The 20440-nt window shown below is 41.2% G+C and overlaps 1 protein-coding gene across 1 annotated transcript in view; it reads right to left on the bottom strand.

The window, feature by feature from the left end:
• The window catches only part of LOC310940830 (zeta-sarcoglycan-like), a gene marked incomplete at both ends in the record, with an annotated part of 150909 nt that overhangs the window by 3550 nt on the left and 126919 nt on the right, over positions 1–20440 (bottom strand). Inside the window, one exon of the mRNA XM_083905853.1 lies at positions 13518–13641. Within this exon, the coding sequence (XP_083761979.1) occupies positions 13518–13641 (124 nt within the window). The remainder of the gene's footprint in view (positions 1–13517; positions 13642–20440) is intronic.

The following is a 20440-nucleotide window of genomic DNA, read 5'->3' as shown; positions in this document are numbered from 1 at the left end:
ACCATGAAAAACTAAGCTGAATATAAATCAATATGATGCAATACTCACTCAGGGATTATAGCATCAAAGGTTTTCAATTTGTTTACACCCATATGACTGCATGTGTGATGTAAAGTGTCATATGTACTGTATGTGTCCCCCATGGAGCTGCAAGTGTAGCATGTGCGTGGGTGGCTGGGTGTGTACAGGATAAATGGGTCTACACCCATATCTCAGTTAAGCAAGAATGTTGCTCTGGCTTCAAAGTGACGGCAAACATGTGGGAAGTGGCAATTATAGAGGGTCAAAAACATTTTTCATGGATGATTTCCTTTGGCACAGCTGGGGTACAGGACAAAGAGTTGCGAGGGCAAATGAGCTGTAAGGAGGGGAACGGTGGCAATGACGGAGCGAACTTTTCCCGGAATGGAGGTAAAATGGAGAGCAAAAGACAGCACAAGAGAGGGGGAGGGGTGCCCAAGTGTCCAAGTATCGGGGGCATATTTTCAATTTGTGAATTCAAACTGTAACGAAAACTATGAAATATAATGGGATTGAAATGACAAAGAAATATCACTTTCACCAAGACTACAAAAGATGAGTATGTCTGTTTAACTTAAGTCTCAGTATTCCATTCTGCTGACTGAAGCAGTGCAGCTAATGCCCTTATTATTTCAGCTAACTAACTGGTTCCCTTTTGTATAATTGCAATGGTTTAATGCCACAGCTGCTTACATTGCAAAATGTGTTTTCTTGTGAGCTCTCTGCTCTCCGACTCTTCCCCTCCAGATTGGGGGGAACTCACCCAAGACAAACATTCAGTACTGATCACGTCTTAGTCTTTTTGGGTCGAATCCAGTTTTGAAAAACAGACCTAGGACGTGACCCAGATCTGTTTGACTGTAGAAAATGCCCGTCTCAGTCCGTCCTTGGGACTTTCAGGGCGGATATCACTCAGACTGGTTTGTGCTGCATTCAGGCAGCAGGGGCTGTATTCAGATAGTTATCAGATTCACATTTCATCATTGTCAAGTTGAGTCAGACTTTTCCAAAGATTCAAGACTTGCACCAGTTTAAATCATGCTGACCTGGGACCAAATTACATCGGAAAAAGTCAACTTTTAGGTCTGACCGCAAAGGTTAAGGCAGTGAGGAGTTCGTTGAGAAAGGTATGACAGATGTTGACAGCACAATAGCAATGAAGAGAGTACTCCAGAGACAACAGGAAGGAGATAGGAACAAGAAAGAGGCCAACTGCTGCAAAACAACAACACCAACTGACAATACCAGTTTATTGTCACCTCACTCCCTCAAACACAATTCTGCCCAGAAACACAGACAATTGAACGTCTTTGTTCACATAGCCTCAGCTCATATTGTTTCTCCTTGTTGCTTGCGCTTCAGTCACACACACACACACACACACACACACACACACACACACACACACACACACACACACACACACACACTCCAACAACACAAATAGGTGGGAGGTTGTGAAGCTATCTAAGTGTATTACACAGACCATTAGGCTTGTTGAAGGGACAGATGCTGGAATAGGAGCTGACAATGGACTAAATGACAGAAGCTGGTGAGAGACTGAGTGTAGTAACCCAGATACCCAGATGTAGATGGGACATAAAGCAACATTAGTCTGTACTACTACACACATACACTATGTACTTCATTCATAATGAGGACCCTCATAGACATAATGCATTCCCTATCCCCTTATCTGAACCGTAACATCATGAATAAGTGCCTTAACCCTTACCCTAACCTAAAAAGTATGAGAACGCACAAGCCTAGGTCAACAAATTTTCATCAAATCTTCTAAAAAAACAATCCAATCCTTTCAGCTTTTGGCAGATATTGTGCGTTAATGTTTGCCTTTCTTATAAACACAGTAACAAACACATTAAGATGCAGATTCTCAATTCACAGAGGTATAGGTGGGGATAATGAATGAGAATAATAAATGACAAAAAAGTGTACATTCATATATTTGCATGACTTTCACAGCAACAGAGTATCCTGCAGGGTGTGACCCCCCCCTGCTGGCAGTCTAATTCTCTAATTCACTCACCATTTTGCCTTAACCGCAGGTAAAACAACAAGAGAGTGGGAGAGCGAATGCTCAGTCCCAGGGAACCACACCAATAAACACCTACAGGCTATAGCTTCTTAATAAACCCAAGCATTGTGTCAACAAACATTAAAACTCTATGGTAACCCAACTTTGTTAAGGTTTTTTTTTTTTTTCTAACCTAAGTTCATCTCCCAGCAGTCAGTTTTATTTGTATTATGAACACAACAAGAAATATTAACTGCGGTATATTTAATGTAATGTGATGCTCAGCCCCCAAGGGCAGTATCCAGTTGGATGACACCCATCATCCACAGGGATACGTCATCATTAAATCTGCAAGTGTGGCCCCTAAAGACAACATCTTTCACATGATGTAGTGATGTCAGTGGATTTCTTACCACCAGCTAATGGTCCTCTGATATACCTTCACATGCAGGGACTACCCATTGTAACAACAAACCATAGTGTTGGAGCTTTTAAGACAGTATTTGCTTCATGTGTTGCAATATCATTCACTGGGGTTTATTTCTGTGCTGCCTACACTCTTAGAAATAAAAGTGCTAAGTAGAACCATATAAGGTTCTTCGGCTTGTCCTCATAGGAGAAACCTTTTTGGCTCCAGGTGGAACTTTTATAAAAATCCCTTTTGGAGGGTTCCACCAAGAACCCTTTTAAAACCCTTTACTCGGGAAAGGGGCTTCAAAGGGTTCTCTGAATCAAATTGGTTCTTACTGGAACCATTAGTGTTACCAAGAACCCTTCCAGAAGCAAATGGTTCCAGGTAGAACCTCAGCCCTTGTAGAAGGACCCTTTTGGAACCCTCATTTCTAAGAGTGTACCTCTAAACAAAACAAAAAAAAGGAAATAAACATAAAAATGTTAAAATGTTGCATATTTTACATTTAAGCATTTAGCAGACACGTCAATCCAAAGCGACTTACAAAAGAGGAATAAGCTAGATAGAAGAAGTCTTGGAAATAAATCCACGAGATAGGAACAGTGGAATGACAGAGGGTGGAAGTGCAGAAGTGGATCCAAGTACAGACGGAGATGTAACTGTACTGGACCTTTTTCACTCAATTAGTACTTTTTTAAATGAAATTGGACTATACTATAATGTATTACAGGGGACACATTATACAAAATGAACTTTTTAATGTTTTTGTGGTCCTCCTTAGTCTAAGTACAGGAGAGGAAACGCGCAATGTTGACTTCCGCGCTCATTAGGACGTCACAATGCGCTAAATTCCTGGAATTGTTGTCTCGCGGAGCTCCGCTTTGTCCGTAAAACATGCGAGAGTGCTGGAGAGGGGAACAGAAAACCCGGAAGTCTGCGAAGTCCACGAAAAGTTCTCTGTGGCTGATGTAGTTTTGTTTCTTTTTCAAGGTGGACCTAAAGAGATACTACTAAACAGAGCATTCTGAAGAGGGCTGTTTTGGCAGGGTGATTGAACTGCTGTGGTGCTTCGTCCTTATGGTATTTTGACCAAAGCATGTCACAGACATGTTCATTAGGACACCAGGGAACTAGGTTAACTTGGAGAAATAGGGTATAATATGTCCCCTGAAAAATAGCATTGGATTTCTAATAATATGATGAGGATCAAATTTAATATCAGGGCTATAATCAACAGACACTCTCAGCCATAAGTTGAGGCTTAGGGTTATCGCTGACAGAAACATTACCGACACGTGTCAAATGTAGGCTGCATAGTTGAACTCTCTTCATATCAGGACTTGTCCGTTAAACTAAATAGAGTGAGGTGAAACAACCTCTCTCCAATGAAGAGGATGGAGATTAGCGCTGCATGAAATTTGCTCAAAAGACCCCGTGCATGACACTATAACAAAATAACTAAAAAGGTCTGAAAAGATTGATTGAAGTTAGAGCAAAATGAATCAACAAAGAGTTTAGGAGCCGCGGCGAGAGAGTGGACAGCATTGAAGGGGGGGAAGAAAATGGACGGACAAGAAAGAATGAAAAGCAAATGAATGTAGGAGAGATTAAGGGAGAGGGAGAAAGAAAGACAGAGATAAGTTGATGAAAAAGGAGGACTACAGGAATCCTGAGAGGAGCTGTCAACTCTCATTGGGGTTGATTTTAATGGAAGCCAGTGCTCTCCTACCTCTAACCCATTTGGCCCTAATTCCAGTACTGCTTTCCAAACTTTTTAAACTTTAATGGCCCCTTCTTAACTGCCAGCTGCTGACAACATTGATTTGGCTTTAAGCCGCGCTCGTCCTCCACGCCTTTATTTTCTGCTGCAAAATCGACAGAAACATCTATTTTCCCGACATCCTCATGCACCTCCCACTCATCTGATCCTCCCTCTGTCCTCTGTTCATCTGCTCGCCTTTGTTCATTTGATGGTGTCAGCGTCTGAGGAAAGCTTGGATGAAAATGGTTGGAAAGAACCACAACACAGATAAAGTTATTTTGAGGAATTCAGATGGATATGTATATATATTTTTTTGCTGTTTTGCTGAATAGAGAGGAGAGCGGGTTGAAATAGAGAGAGGAGATACTGCATTCAGAGCCGATGTGTTTTTGGTTTCAGCAATACTGTTCTGTATTATCTTACAGATTAAAAAATATACATATTTCGAGAATAAAGTCGGAATATTATGAGAATAAAGTTGTAATTTTACGAGAATAAAGTTGGAATATTGAAAAAAAGCCCCATTACAAGAATAAAGTCATCATTTTACGAGAATAAAATGTCATTTTTAATCATTATCTCACATATCTATCTAACGTATTATGATTAAATAGCAGCAGCACAAAGATGTAACCTGTGTCCCTGCAGTCGATCACAAGCAGCCAATTTCTTCCTCCAGTCCACAAAAGAGATGATTTCCTCCAAGTCTGCGTGATTCTTTCTTCCAAATAAACTCCGTTTCTTCCACAACCTTTTCAAAGTCCTGATGCTAAAGATAACGTGGCGCTGGTGTGACAAATATATGAAGTATTTCTTTATTTGTGAAGCCCCAATTAAAATGTAACGTCACATAAACGCTCCGCTTGCTCATCTTGACGCAGGTTTGCAGCGACTTTATTCTCATAATATTATCACTTTATTCTCGAAAGATTACATGTTTTTTTTTCTTAAGGCAGTCTCACTGGTAAGTCAAAGAGAAAGAAAAAGTGCATTTTTTCCTTCAGGTAAGCAGGATCTCTTCAATATTGGCTGATCAAATGACAGTTTTAAACCATATCCAGTGGACAAACATCTAATTTTCATAAAATAAATATGACCTAATTTCTGACTTCTTACTTAATACTTTTTCTTTTTGTTATTTATGTTATCTTCTATGCTAGCGCCCCACAACCCTGATGGACGAGCAGAAGAAGATGAGCGAGTGAGTGATTTTATCTCATATCCATATTAACCCTGAAAATACAGGGTATTTTGGCTGCTTTTTCCATCTATCCCAGTTGGTAACTGCAAAATCGCAGTGGCGATAGATTGGAAAGGGGAGAAAAAAATACAACAAAACTGTATAGAGACACTATAGGTTTCTTTAATGAAATAAAGCACTAAAATGATTAACTAAACCAATGCTGCTAAGCAGATGACTCAAAACCAGAATTGTCCAGGAGACCCAGAAAACACGAAACAAAAGGCAAAGGCTGCCCAGGAAACCATTGATACCCCAAAAGGCTGAAGTCACAACAAACTCTACAGCACCACAAGTTACAATTGACATCAAACACACACACAGTTCTGCGTTGGTGTTTATAGATACACCGACAACTTAAGAAGCCACAAGGAGAACCTCTCACTACCTCTGAAGGTGAGACAGTGAGTAAGCACAGAGCACTGGAGACTCAGAGCATATGAACTCTCCTCACACCTGGGCTTAATCGACACCTATCAGTGCCACACACACCTGATTGCAGTGAGTTGATTCTCTTACCACTCTCTCAGAGCCAGAAGATTGAATGCCTCACAGAGTGTCTTATATCCTTTTTTTTTTCAGTACAACCTATGCAATCGGATGAGTTTTCATTCATTCATTTCTATTAACTATATAAACACACATGAGGGAAAAAGCACTCAAAATGTTCAAAATCGGATTGAATTTGTGAAATTTGGAAATGCGTCACAGTTCAAAGTTCACTTTTTATGAACAAAAAGAATAGATAAAAAAACAGTCTAATTTTGTGACTTCTGCACAAATATCGCTTAATATTTATATCACAACTTGTGATAAATGCGATGTCTGAACCCCCCCAGGATGTCCATATAAGGAGTTGCGTATTATTCCCATGGCAAATTACCAAGGGTGCAACTGTGGCACTGATCTGTGCCGCATGAGCACTATGGGTTAAATGGCACTTTTAAAACCCTTTATTCAGGAAAGGGGTTTTATAGGGTTATCTGGATCAAAATAGTTCTTACTGGAACCATTAGTGTTACCAAGAACCCTCAGAAGCAAATGCTTCCAGGTAGAACCTCAGCCCTTGTAGAAGAAGCCTTTTGGAACCCTTATTTCTAAGAGTGTGTATGCTGATGGACTGGAGATGTACCCTTTTTCTCTTTGTTTGCCTAGACAAGCTCCAGCTCCCCCCATGACCTTGAACAGGATAAGCAGTAGAATATGAATAGATGGTTGTCACAGGTTATTAGAATACAAAAAAAAAAAATACCGTGTGTGTATATCTGTCTCCAAACAACAACTAATAAAACAGACCCACTCTATAATGAGAAAGTTGTGCGAGACATCGAGCACCGCAGTCATAAAATGGTTCAAGGTATCGAGTAATCTCCAGAGAAAGCAAAACAGCAAAATGTTGGCACAGGACCAGGGGAGTGTGTAGTATCCTGGGAGGGAAAAACAAAACAAAACACGGTGGTGAGCCGACTGCAATGTGTCCTCCCTTTTTTTCTTATTTGCCAATTTCTATTTGTTGGACTAATTCATCTCTTCATGTTTGTTTCCATCTGTTCTTCTGCCTGTTGTCACTCAGGCACAAGAGTGAAATTACTATAAGTGCAGCTTGTGGTTTTCATGTACGTGGACATCAAAGGAGGCCTTTATGTTGAGTACATGTACATTTTGTTTGGGGAAAATTACTTTATATTAAAATATTTTCATTTTAAAACACCAGTGCAGTGCCAGTAGGAAGTATGTATTCCTATAGTGCGTTCCTATAGAATGTAAAGGCTAACATAATACAAATACTGTGCAGCCTCATTAGGCACAAATATTTTCAATTAGCATTAGCGTAGCTAGCTGTTTTGTGACTGTCACCCACGCCAGTGTTTGTATTATGTTAGCCCTACGCTAATTCTAATCATAGCCTTGCTAGCTTACCATTTGAAACAGGTTCGCCAAGCTAGCTGCAAAGTAGTAGCATGCTAATGACAAATAAATATGCGTATTGGTGTATACGGACACTTCGTCGTTTCAGTATAACACCATGTTCTGCGTTGAACCGTGTGAAATTGTCTCACCCACCGTGAGGACAGCCTCTTCACTCTTACCTCCCCGCTCCAGACAGCGCAGCTGCTGCTGATGAGCCACTGCCTGCCTGGTGTAGCGTGATAAATCAGTGAAAATGAAAATTCCTCCCAAAAATTTGAAAATCAAGGACGCACACCATCGGGCCATGCTCAACCTATATCCGAAGTCTATGGGCGATCTGACAAACGGTCAGCGAGATATGCCCGTCACAGACACACAGACGTAACTTGCTTTATAGATGGATGCTACTGCAAAACAGGAAGTGCCGTAAATGTTAATCCAAGTCCTTTGTTTAATTGAAATGCGTGATGTAAGCAGAAACTGTGTGTGATACAACATTGACTTAGGTTAGCTCTCTTACCATTCTTTGGAGAAGTTTAAAAGAACAATTCCTAATACTGGCAAAGCTGCTTGGTATAAGTGAGTATGGTGGGCACATAAAATGGAAATAATTGGGTAATATATGCGGTTCTTCAAAACAGTGTGACTTTCAGACAGTCGAGTATATTTTTGTTCATTATGGTGAGTGATGCAAAAAAACCAAAACATGACAAACAAAAAATGTGACACTACAGTAATTATAATCTGGAGCATATTTTTCTGTCTTAACGCTTCCTCTTCAAAGCTGTTATAGACATTTATCAAGTCAATGTACCTCTAAATCGCTCACATTTCCTCTGGGGCAGTGTAATTACACGGGCCTCCCTGAACACATTTATTCTTCTGATAAGATTTCGTTGTGGTATATTTATAAAGTTGTGCTTTGTTTGAAAAATCGCTTTTTTTTTTTTCCCCCTCCCTGTCCTTCAGTGCTGAAGTACAGGGCGACGAGGTTGAAAAAGGCCCTGCGCCGCGTGTCCTTCATTTTCTTCAGCCTTTCACAGTTTCAGGCCCACAGCGCAATCATTGTTACACTAATGCTATTGTTCGGCATCAATAGGAAGACATGACATCTATTTATGGAGGGATGGCAGGGGAGAGAGAGAATAGATGATGAGGGAGCAGAAGGACAACGTGGAACAGAAAAAAAAAGATGACAGAAAAGAGGTAAAAAATATTACAATACCCCCCCCCCTTCTCCTCCCTCCCCTTTCCCTGTGAAATGACAGCCACAGTGATGTATAACCCTGGTAGTGGAAAGTTAATTAGACAGGCAGGGTTACTTAGAGATGAAGGACTGAAAGGCTGAGGAGGATCAGGAGAAGGTGTAGGAGAAAATAGAAACAATAGAAAGGGATAGAAAGGGAGAGCTATAGAAGACAGCAAAGAAAGTAAACAATAAGTAAACAAAAGAAGGCATGACATGGTATGGTAAGGAAGTTTAAATAAGAGGATTTGGCTGAAAGTATGTTTAGCACTTGGTTTAACTCCAGGTAGAATCAAAAACATAAATTACAACAACAACAACAACAACAGCCTCGATCCCTCTCCCTGTCAGTGTCACCTCGTGTGCATGGCTCAAGGACACACTTAAACATGTCATGTGCACTGCTGGTGCAGGTTGACTGGATGTCTTGCCCTCCATCAGTCCAAGAGAATGGGATAAACAAAAAGCAGACCTGCAGACTCAGGTGGGTTTTTTTTTCTCTCCTCAACAAACATGTGTCACGCAAAGACAGCACCGCATTCACCACGAACGACCAAGTGCAGCCCTGGGATTTCACTGCTTCTGGTCTCTCCTGGACCAGTGACCTGTCTGTATTTTCCACTAAGGTAAACCGGACAGGTCACTGGTCCATCACAAGACAGACAGACAGACACACCTGTATGTGTGAAGACGACAGATCTAAAAATCAAAATGTTTTATTCCCCTTGGTCATTAGCTCTATCGCAAACCTTTAGATCATTGGTTCTCAAAGTGCGGCCCGCGGGCCAATGGCGGCCCGCAGAAACATTTCTGGCGGCCCGCAAGGAATTGCAGTTGATAGTTATAATCCAGGATGTACTAAGCTTGTTAAATGTTTATTGGACATTACTGGATACAGACCAATAAGTGTAAACTGCAGAGGTGGAAAAACTACAAAAATATTGTACTCAAGTAAAAGTACCAATACTTTGATGAAATATTACTAAGTAGAAGTAAAAGTAGTCATCTGAAAATGTACTCAAGTAGAAGTAAAAAGTAGTTCATTTGAAATGTACTTTAAGTAAAAGTTACTTAGTTACTTTGCTATTTTTACTCAGTAACGGATAGTATTTATAAAGTAACTAAGTACAATACTTGAGTCTATATGTACTCAAGTAAAATACAACATCCTGATTTTAAATTGTACTTAAAAAATACAAAAATACACAAAAGAAGTATTCAATACAGTAACTTGAGTAAATGTATTTCGTTACTTTCCACCTCTGGTAAATGGTAGAACTACAATCTGGTCATTAGAATTATTACAAATAGGATTTCTTTCTGTTTTTTTTTTTCTTGGGCGGCCCTCAGTCCAACGTTGGGTTCTTAAATTGGCCCTCAGGTATCAAAACTTTGAGAACCCCTGCTTTAGAACAAGGCCCGGGGGCAAGATCAAGCAATTTGGACCGGCCCGTGGCCCATTAACCCATAAATAATGAATGTATTATTAAAATGTGCCTATTTCTGGCACTTTGTGATACTTTGCGTCCCTTTTTGGCAAATACTAGTACAGCTGTAATTCTAGGCAGCCTATGTATGTACTGGAATATTTTGCACTATGAGCCAACTGTAGTGATACCTGTGTCTTGTTGGTACTGTAACTTGTATTTTTGGCACTAAGAGCCAACTGTAGCAGTTTTACCTGAATATTATTGGTAAAAATAGCCTTTTGTGGCCATTGCACCTTAATGTTGTTTATATTGTTACCTCTAATTTTGTAAGAGCCAATTGTGACTGTTATACCCAAATGTTGGTGGTACTGTAACTGTAACCTTTTTGCACTATACACAAATTGTATTGTACCTGAATGTTGGTGGTTGTGTTACTTACCTTTTTAGCACAAAACTAGGAGCCATTTCAATAAATAAGTGCGAAATAATCTATAACATTTTATATCTATTTTGTATCCGTTTACTGTACATGCAACACAAAATAGTGGTACAGGGGTTGACTTCCGAAAAAGATGGCCCTTTTTTAGTTGAATAGCCCTGCTTTAGAATGTCGTATAGTAGAAAAATCTTACTACTGTGATTATGATGATAGTTCATGAAAACTAAACTTCAAGGTTGCATCGTACTCCATGGCCATTGATGGATGTAAAAAAAAAAAAAAAAAAAAAAATCTCTGCTCTTTCAGCAGTCAATCATTTTGCTTTCACTCAAGCTCTTAAGAGGTTTTACATCATACACTGAGTTTATGGCATGTGGGACTGAGACTCTTTATTTCCATCCATCTTTTATCGCTTTATTCTGCACATGAGGGTCGCGGAGACTCTTTATTTTGAAATAACTGAATTTATTCATTGTAGCTTTGTTACAATTGAATAAAGAACACATATTCATCCACTTGAAGTATCACCAGGACTACTGGTGATTTTTCCTACTGTATTTTTTTGTAGTTTTGACACCCAGCTGGGTTTTCAAATCAAATACCCACACTCTTAGAAATAAAAATGCTAAGTAGAACCATATAAGGTTCTTCGGCTTGTCCTCATAGGAGGACCCTTTTTGGCTCCAGGTAGAACCTTTTTTATTAATCCTTATATTTGGAACTCTGGAGGCCCTACCAGTCGCCAAAGTGTAAAAAAAAATATTTTGTGGTCCTCCTCAGTCCAAGTACAGGAGATGTTGACTTCCGCGCTCACTGGGACGTCACAATGCGCTAAATTCCTGGAATTGTTGTCTCGCGGAGCTCCGCTTTGTCCGTAAAAAAACATGAAAGTGCTGGCGAAGGGCAATGGTATCCGAAAACCGAAAGTATGCAAAAATATATGTTATATATGACGGCAATGTGCCTGCTAGAGCCTGCAAATTATCACTTTTCCAAATGCTAACTTCTGTTAGCTCCCAGTAGCCTCTGTGGCTGATGTTGTTTCTACTACTAAACAGAGCGTTCTGAACAGGGCTGTTTTGGCAGAGTGATTGAACTGCTGTGGTGCTTCATCCTTATCGTATTTTGACCAAAGCATGTCCCAGACATGTTCATTAGGACCAGGGAACTAGTTTAACTTGGAAAAATAGGGCATAATATGGGATCTTTAAGTCCAGTGGTGGTCTGAAAGTAAAAGTTGAGACCAAACGAAGACAAAATAAAACGGGGTTGATACAGGAAATGAAATGAGGAATAAGTTTTGCAGCGGGGCATCAAACTTTTACTGTTGATTTCAAAGACTTCTGTCATCAAAAGCATATGTGTTCACACATTTTTGTTTATGTCCTGGTGGGAACTTCAAACTGAACACACACCAGCCCAGAGGGACTCTAATCAATCGCGCAGACACAGTTAAGGACCTTGTGGGCAACTGTTTGTAACATCTAAACTTTTTTGCAACCATAAATTCACAGCTCCTATTGGAAGATACCAACATCACTGGTGTCCACTCATATGTGCTATGCTTTATCATTGAAGAAGACCTGTATCTAGCAACTGAGACTATGAACTCTGACTTTGTTCCTTTTCCCATAGACTTTCATTCTAACAGAGTTCTTTTTCCAACCCGATGGTAGCAATTCACTATGTTCTACCTTCCTGTTTAGCCTCACCCGGATGACTACATCCACTTTTTGTATATAGTCTATGGTCCACGCAGGGTTTTTAGGTTTTAGGGTACAGGATACAGGTGGCATCCTACTATATGTGACACACATTTTAACTGTGAGAGTTAGTATTAGCTGCTCACACACTCATGTGGGGTATTATTGTCCTCAGAGGTACAGCGAAGTGCTGAATTATGGGTGCATGCGGGCTGTGTGTGATAATGAGAGTGTGTGTGCATTTGTGATTGAAGAAAGTGTGTGTGACTGACAATGACAGTGAGTGCAATGAACAAGAGAGGCCTATTTTCTGTTAATTACTGAGTTAATGACACACTGCTCCAGCAGACATGCAACATGGCAGGCTGATGAGCTTGCACACACACACACACACACACACACACACACACACACACACACACACACACACACACACACACACACACACACACACACACACACACACACACACACACACACACACACACACACACACACACACACACACACAAGAGGATAATGGCTAAGTTTGAAACATGGCACGTTGCAATGCAAAAAGCTTGACAGTGAGATATCTGGGTAAAAATGACTGACACACACACACACACACACACACACACACATAGAGCAACAACTGACAGGGAACCTCATCAGACCGGCTTTAATGAAGTCACTTCTCCCAAATAGAAGAGGGGAAGAGAAGAGGGATGAGAAGAAGAGAGGAGAAAAAGGAGGACAAGGTCGCCTGGATTGATGACGCTCATTAGCTTAATAAGGTTCTTTAATGAAGTAGGCCCAACGCCATAGACTGCCACAAAGTATAGAGACAAACACACACACACACTCACACACACACACACACACACACACACACACACACACACACACACAATCGCACTGGTTTTGCAAGTTTCTGTTGTGAGTGTAACACAAAGTCAAACACAGGGAAATATAAATAGCAATTTTGGCATATTAAAACGTGCCAATTAAAAACATACACTCTTAGAAATAAAAGTGCTAACTAGAACCTTTTTTATAAAGGTTCCACCAAAGAACCCTTTTAAAACCCTTTATTCAGGAAAGGGTTTTAAATGGTTCTCTGGTTCAAAATGGTTCTTACTGGAACCATTAGTGTTACCAAGAACCCTTGGAAAAACCCTTTCTTCGGGAAAGGTTTTTCAGAAGCAAATGGTTCGAGGTAGGATCACAGCCCTTGTAGAAGGACCCTTTTGGAACCCTTATTTCTAAGAGTGTACAGCAGCTCACGGCAATATAAACACAAAGGCAACAAGAGCTACTTTTGAAAACACCCACTCACCTCTCCTTCTGAGGACTGCAGGAGGAGGTCTTTCCTACAGGACGCTGTGAAGTCTCCCACTCCGGCGTTGACCTCGACGCCTCTCGGGGCCTCAAGGGTAAGAGTCCGAGTCGGGGACTCCAACCTGAGAAGCAGAAGCGCGCGTTAGCAATGTTGGTAGCAGTGGAAACAGGGAGACACACACTTTACGCACAGACGTCGGTACGAAAAGGCAACGCTGCTTTAGCGGGGTCTTCCTGTTCCCTGGGTCCTATGTTCCCCGGGTCCTATGTTCCCCGTTTTTCCCAAAAAAGGTCCTATGTTCCTCACTTTGTGGAAGCCTGGGTGTGGCGCTCCAGGGTAAAGGGGTAGGGTCCTATGTTCCCCGGGTCCTATGTTCCCCGGGTCCTATGTTCCCCGGGTCCTATGTTCCCCGGGTCCTATGTTCCCCGTTTTTCCCAAAAAAGGTCCTATGTTCCTCACTTTGTGGAAGCCTGGGTGTGGCGCTCCAGGGTAAAGGGGTAGGGTCCTATGTTCCCCGGGTCCTATGTTCCCCGGGTCCTATGTTCCCTGGGTCCTATGTTCCCCGGGTCCTATGTTCCCCGTTTTTCCCAAAAAAGGTCCTATGTTCCTCACTTTGTGGAAGCCTGGGTGTGGAGCTCCAGGGTAAAGGGGTAGGGTCCTATGTTCCCCGGGTCCTATGTTCCCCGGGTCCTATGTTTCCCTGGGTCCTATGTTCCCCGGGTCCTATGTTCCCCGTTTTTCCCAAAAAAGGTCCTATGTTCCTCACTTTGTGGAAGCCTGGGTGTGGAGCTCCAGGGTAAAGGGGTAGGGTCCTATGTTCCCCGGGTCCTTTTGGGTGAAAGCGGTCACATACAAAGCGGGGAACATAGGACCCGGAGAACATAGGACCCGGGGAACATAGATACGGTCCCGCTTTAGCCCCCATTTGACTATTACTTCAGCATCAATAATGAATTGGCTGTGAACAAGGTTCTCAATTCTCCAGCTCGATCAAAAGCAAGAGAAATGTATGGTTGTTGCTGATAAAGCTAACATAACAAAGGCGAAATTAGCATGTGCAGATTGATGGTTTCGTCTCGTTTAAAGGCCTCAGTGGAGTACTACACCCCGAAACTGTGCAACGTACAACATAAAATAGCACGCCGCCTCTTGAACGCGCAATTTGGAAGTGAAGAATGGCCGCTGTTTTTCTTTTCCCTTTAAACATATTGTAGCACATTTTGACTTTTTACTGTTGGTCTTCAGAGATAACAGCCCTGCTTGCAAAGTAATATATAATAATAATAATCTGAGCCCTTAAAGTGATATACTGTGCAACAGTGCATCACGGCATTCTGTTGCTCTTCAGATGTAAAATGTGTTGAAGTGAGGGAAGCTTTCAAAAACCCTCCTTTGGACATACCCATGGCTTTGTTATCGGATCAATATTTTCTGATGCTATTTTTTTTTTTTACCGTATCATTGCATGTGTTTTATTCTTCTCTGTGTGAAGTATAGAGACAACACCATGGGGCAAACACTGCAAACTATAAATGCTGTGGTGTGTAGCATTGGCCTCTGTTTTATATACCTGTCCCTATAAAAATAAAACATTTCAGACACAGCAAAGGCAGCAGTTGAGGACAGCGGTGGCAGAGAACTGTTCCAATGTGTTTTCTGATTATGTGCATTAAAAACAATTTTCCAGATGCATTCAAATAAATACACAAAGGATATATCACACTGCTACATCAATCCGGGGATACATTTCTGTGCTTGTCACCATGTACTGACTGCATTTTAGAGTGATTCAGCAAATGGCTTTTTTTGAGGTTCGGACTTTTTCTTTGAGGAAAAACCTATGAGAATTAAAGAATGCAGAATTAAAGTACTATGCACTTGACTGGTTTTATTCTCCTCTGAACCGATTGAGTCGACGGCTACGTCTGTGATTTGAAGTAGAAAGAAAACACCGAGATGATGAAACCAAGTGGCAACCGGTGTGTCACCTGCAACCAGGCACCTATTGGATGATGCCAGCTGTCAATCACACTGGTGTTCACTCATGTGTGCTGTGCTTTATCATCTAGTTTCCTTTAATGAGATCATTATGAACTATTGAGGAAGCTCTGAGTTAGACAATTAATTCCCGAGGCAAATGTTAACTGATGCCTAAAATCAAATGAGAAGTAAACTAACATTTTCCCATAGACTTCCATTAAGGACGCTTTCACACCTATAGTTCGATTGCTTTGGTCGGCACCAGTCAGAAAAATGTTACAATGTAGCAAACAGACGTGGGAACGGTTTGGTTTTGCATATGCGTAGTTCTAAAAAAAACAAATTAGAACTACTACTGGGGATTGGCGCTGGGCAGGGGACGGCACAAAACCGCGGTGCTGAAGTTCCGTGCAGCCGACGTGCCCGGTGGAAATTCGGGGGTAATCCCATATCTCATCTAATACCCATAACGCATTAAACTATACCGTCTCGTCTCATTGATAAAGTTGTCCCAGACCACCAGACCGGTTGATTTTGTGCGCACCAAAGTACCGAGATTACATTCACACCTACGCAAACGAACCGAACCAAGGGACCAAACACGCTGTAGGTGTGAACGCACCCTTAAACAGAGTTATTTTTGCAACTAGTGGAGTCACCCCCTAGTGGCTATTGAACACATTCCTATTTCCTGATTGGCTTCAGGAAGAAAAACGGAAGACTGCCAGTGTTATTAAAGTGGATCAGTAGATTGTGCTTTGTTCAAGGGGGATGTTGCAAGAAAAGAGAAATAAAGAATGCAGGCAGAACTACAATCGCCAAGGTGGGAAGATAACACGAAGATCAAACAGCTTTACTTTAAGGGCACTTTTTTTTCTCCCAGATATGCTTTGCTTAAAGCTCCAGTGTGGAACTTCTGTTGCTCCCTGAGGAACTCCGAGTAATTACAAAAGACACCACCCCTCCACTACCCTAGCTGCAATAAATGTTTATCCCATCAAACTGCTGAATGTCCATTTTTTTTCTTTTTTTAGCAGTAGAAACCACTTCTGAAACTTTTTTTGTGGGTGCTTAATGTTTTTTTTGTTCATACCACAATTATTCGCAGCCCCCACGCTGCACAGCGCGGGGATGCCTGCAGGCGAAAAAAGAGAACAAAACACTGCTCTACTGAGAAACAGTCATAGCAGCGTGGAGCTGATAGGCGTAATCAGCACTGTGTGAATTCATTTTGCCCCGACGTGTATTTATATTTAAAGTTTTTTACGCAGTGCATTTTGAAGGTCGTATTGGAAGATTGAAAAACACAAGCCCAAAAGGTTATATTAACTAAACTCATGATCAGTGCCCAGTCTGTGGTCCAAATAAACAACCACCAATGCCTTAGCGCAGAAAGCCGTTAAGCTGGCAGTAATCATACTAACCAATCTTTTTAATGTTCTTTCCTTCGCTGGACTGGGAATGTGTGTGTACCCTCCTCGCAGATACTTTTCTGGTTTCACTGTGAAGATGGAACTATTACCAGAGAAGAGCTCCCTTGACAGAGGTTTTCCATGTTTGGTTGCACCCAAGTAATGAACATGAACTTAAGAGGGACATTTCTTTTCAAACGTATTGTCAAGGTGTTTACACACCTTTTATATTCCATTGCAAAAACCAATCACTGTGTTATACAACACAAATTAACTGATTGATTCCATTTATTGCTGATAACATTTTTAATTGGATTTAGATTTCCCTTTGCGAAAAAACGGGCTGAAGTCGAGATGTCAAGACACACGCGGCTGATTTAGAAATATGTTTACTGCAGAAGTTAGTATTCTCATCCTGTAATTTAGGGTGAATTCCAATTCCTTGCTTAACCCTCAATCTTAACCCTCAATCTCAAAAATGCCCGCTCCCGCTAGTGCAACCCTGCTGTCCCGATTCTCCGAAAAATTAAGTTGAGGGGCAAGTTTAAGGGCTGTATCGCCCTCAATATTGAGATTTTCCGAGACCACCCTTGGGAGCAAGGGCTACCCAGAATGCTTTGCGTGTTTTCACATAACGAAACGAGTACGCTACAAATTAAGTATTTTCTTTGTTAATAGAGATATAAAAAAATGATGAAAACCATTGTATTATCTTAGTTTAGGCCCATATTATGGATTACTGACGTCATTGTTGCGTAACGTTTATTTTTATTTTACGATCTTTTGTCAATAGCCGGCCGGTTACGGACAAGCGATCGTTTGCTACGGTTTACTTTTCAATAAGCCGTGGTGTGTGGTAACTGTCAGCTGAATATGTCCGTGGTTGTGGTATTTGTATGAGTATCATCTTATAACTAACTGACAACCTAATAACTTGACTGACAAAGGGATCGTAATAAATAATCGTGAGGTAAATGTGTTCTTCTTTTGCTGGACGCAGCTTTCGCGTTATTCTGCCCCCCACAGTCTGAAGACGTATCTGCATTTAAGGGGTGTCCCATTTCTAAGTGACAAAATAACCCTCAACACTTGGTTTTGAGGGCCAGTTAAGATTAAGGGTTGAGCTTGAGGGGTTAAGATTGAGGGTTAAGATAGGAATTGGAATTGGCCCTTAATCTTCTTCTGAGCTTATTGGTCCTTATCAGAATATATGATTGACAAGGTGTCCGTTTTTGAGCTATGGAATTAGGAGTGGAAGTAGTAGAAAACATATTGATTCTACTAAATTTGTCGCCAAATATATTCTGCGTTGACGTTGAAGGTTCTAGAGGTGTAGTGGGGTGGATTAAAGGTGAGGGAAGGTTTGCAGCTGTGCAGTGCTCTGAATCCAAGTGATATAATAAGTGTTGGAGGTGGACACTTCTCATTGAGCCCAACTATATTATTGATTAACAAAAATACAGCATATGCTGCCACAGAGGTTAAGCAGAGGAGATATTTAGAGACAGGCAGATGGTGTAGACGAGAGACAGTTGGAGTGGATGAAAACAGAAAAACCTTATCAGTCATTATCCTACAGTTTAGCATTTGCAATGGGGGTGGTGGGGGGGGGAGGTTGCTGGTCTAGTCAACGGCAGTGAAAATCTTGCCGTGGTTTGACAGCTGAGGCAATTACAGTGACACCGCTGCAGGCTGAAACCAGCTCCGATGGGTGCACACACACACACACAATTCTTTAGAGCCCTTCAGTTTTTTTGACATTTTGTTATATAACAGACTCGCGCTAAAACAGTTAAATCGTTTTTTTTATTCACCGCGAAATCAGCAGTCACTTCCCCCATAATGACAATGTGAAGTGCAATCTAATTTAAAACAAAAATAATCCAACATTGAGCTCAGTGATTCAGAATTTTCAGAACTTACTTGAGCTACCTTTCACTTTAGCAACACAAGGCATTGTGACTTTGTGGATACAAGAGTTTTGTGTCTGTCAGGTTGAATGGAGAGTGTCAGTGGCCCAACGCGTCATTGTTGGGATGGATATTGGGCATTCGATGCATTTCAAACTGTTCAGTCTTGGTGTCATCAGAGCAAATAATCATGTATCTCGCTGTCGGGGAGACACTATTAGGTTTATCAGACAGTGACAAAAAAACAAAAAAACACATCTCTTTTCCTATACAGACTCTGTTCACTAAGGGACTAAACCATGTATCATATGACGATCAACAAATCAGAGTTGCACAATTAATCACTTCCATCATAGCCTTAAACTCTAAACCACTCAAGACATTTCTGGCCCCTGAGTGGTTGCGGTGTTTTCTTTGTGCAAATCAGAAGGCTGCAGCTAGATGTTATCTTTGGAATTAATATAATGAGAGAAAACTGTTTCCTCTACCTCTCTATTTCCTGCATTATTCTTCCCTTCTTCCTTTCCCGCTCCCTCAGACACACACCGATATTCCCCAGCCCTCTCATTGATTCGTCCTGACCTTCAGTCACAACTAGGCCATTTTTATACACCGTCCATATTCGTCGAACCTGACAAGATAAGCAGGACAGGAATACATCAACATGAAAAGGTTTTTTATCTTAATTCATTTAGGGGGGGGGAGACAGAGGAGGACTAGCAGGGGAGAGAAGAGGCGTTTTATGCATTTCTTGTTCCTGAATGGTTCAAATAATGACACCTCCTGTGAGGCATGGTGTGGCGTTCGAATAGCACATTTTCTCCACGCAAAACTGGCTTCATTCAGTAATCTCACCGTTTATTCACTGTAAAACAGGAGACACTTTGAAATGTTATGGTAAAAAGGGGACAAGTGTTACTTATAACATTAAAAGTGGTGTCTGAGTACATGATGACAGCAGATTCTACATGCACAACCCTGAAACTGAAACTGCTAAATTGACTCTACCCACCACTAGTTTGTCATTTAGACCTGCGCTCTCGTCTTTTCGGTATTCAATTATTACAGCATCCTGAGAGCTGTGAATGGACGTAGTTTCGACTATACATTATCTGCTTTTCTGGCTGTTAAGGCCATTTTTGAAACTAGTGGTTTGATATGAATCATAAGTACATTAATCATTGCAATGTAAGAGGGGGCAGAATATGGCCCAGTGGAAGGGAACTTGGCTTACAACCTGACAGTTGCTGGTTTGAATCCCAACAGGTCAAGGGGTGGTGACCTCTAGAGAGAGTAACAAAGAAAAAATCCTTGCATTGAAACCAACATCTTCTCGGGGTTTTCAAGTTAGCTTAAATATTTTGTTTTGTGTAGGTACTTAGGTCTTAAAGGTACAATATGTAGTATTTATGGGTTTATATAACCCAAAATCCACTTTTTTATACATATTATGTGCTCCTGCATTGTCTAGTCGCTGTATAATAGTTTTTGTTTCATTTTCGTAGTGTTTCAAAAAGTCATGTAAAATAACATGACCGTGGACCGTGGTTGCATAGCCACTGTTAGCAGCGAGACGCCATGTTTCTACCGGAGCCTGTAAGGACAAACGCGAGAGAAC

Source organism: Microchirus variegatus (genome assembly GCF_963457635.1).
Source record: "Microchirus variegatus genome assembly, chromosome: 19".
NCBI lineage: Eukaryota > Metazoa > Chordata > Actinopteri > Pleuronectiformes > Soleidae > Microchirus > Microchirus variegatus.
The sequence above is the reverse complement of the archived record's forward strand: the minus strand, read 5'-3'. Positions and strand labels throughout refer to the sequence as shown.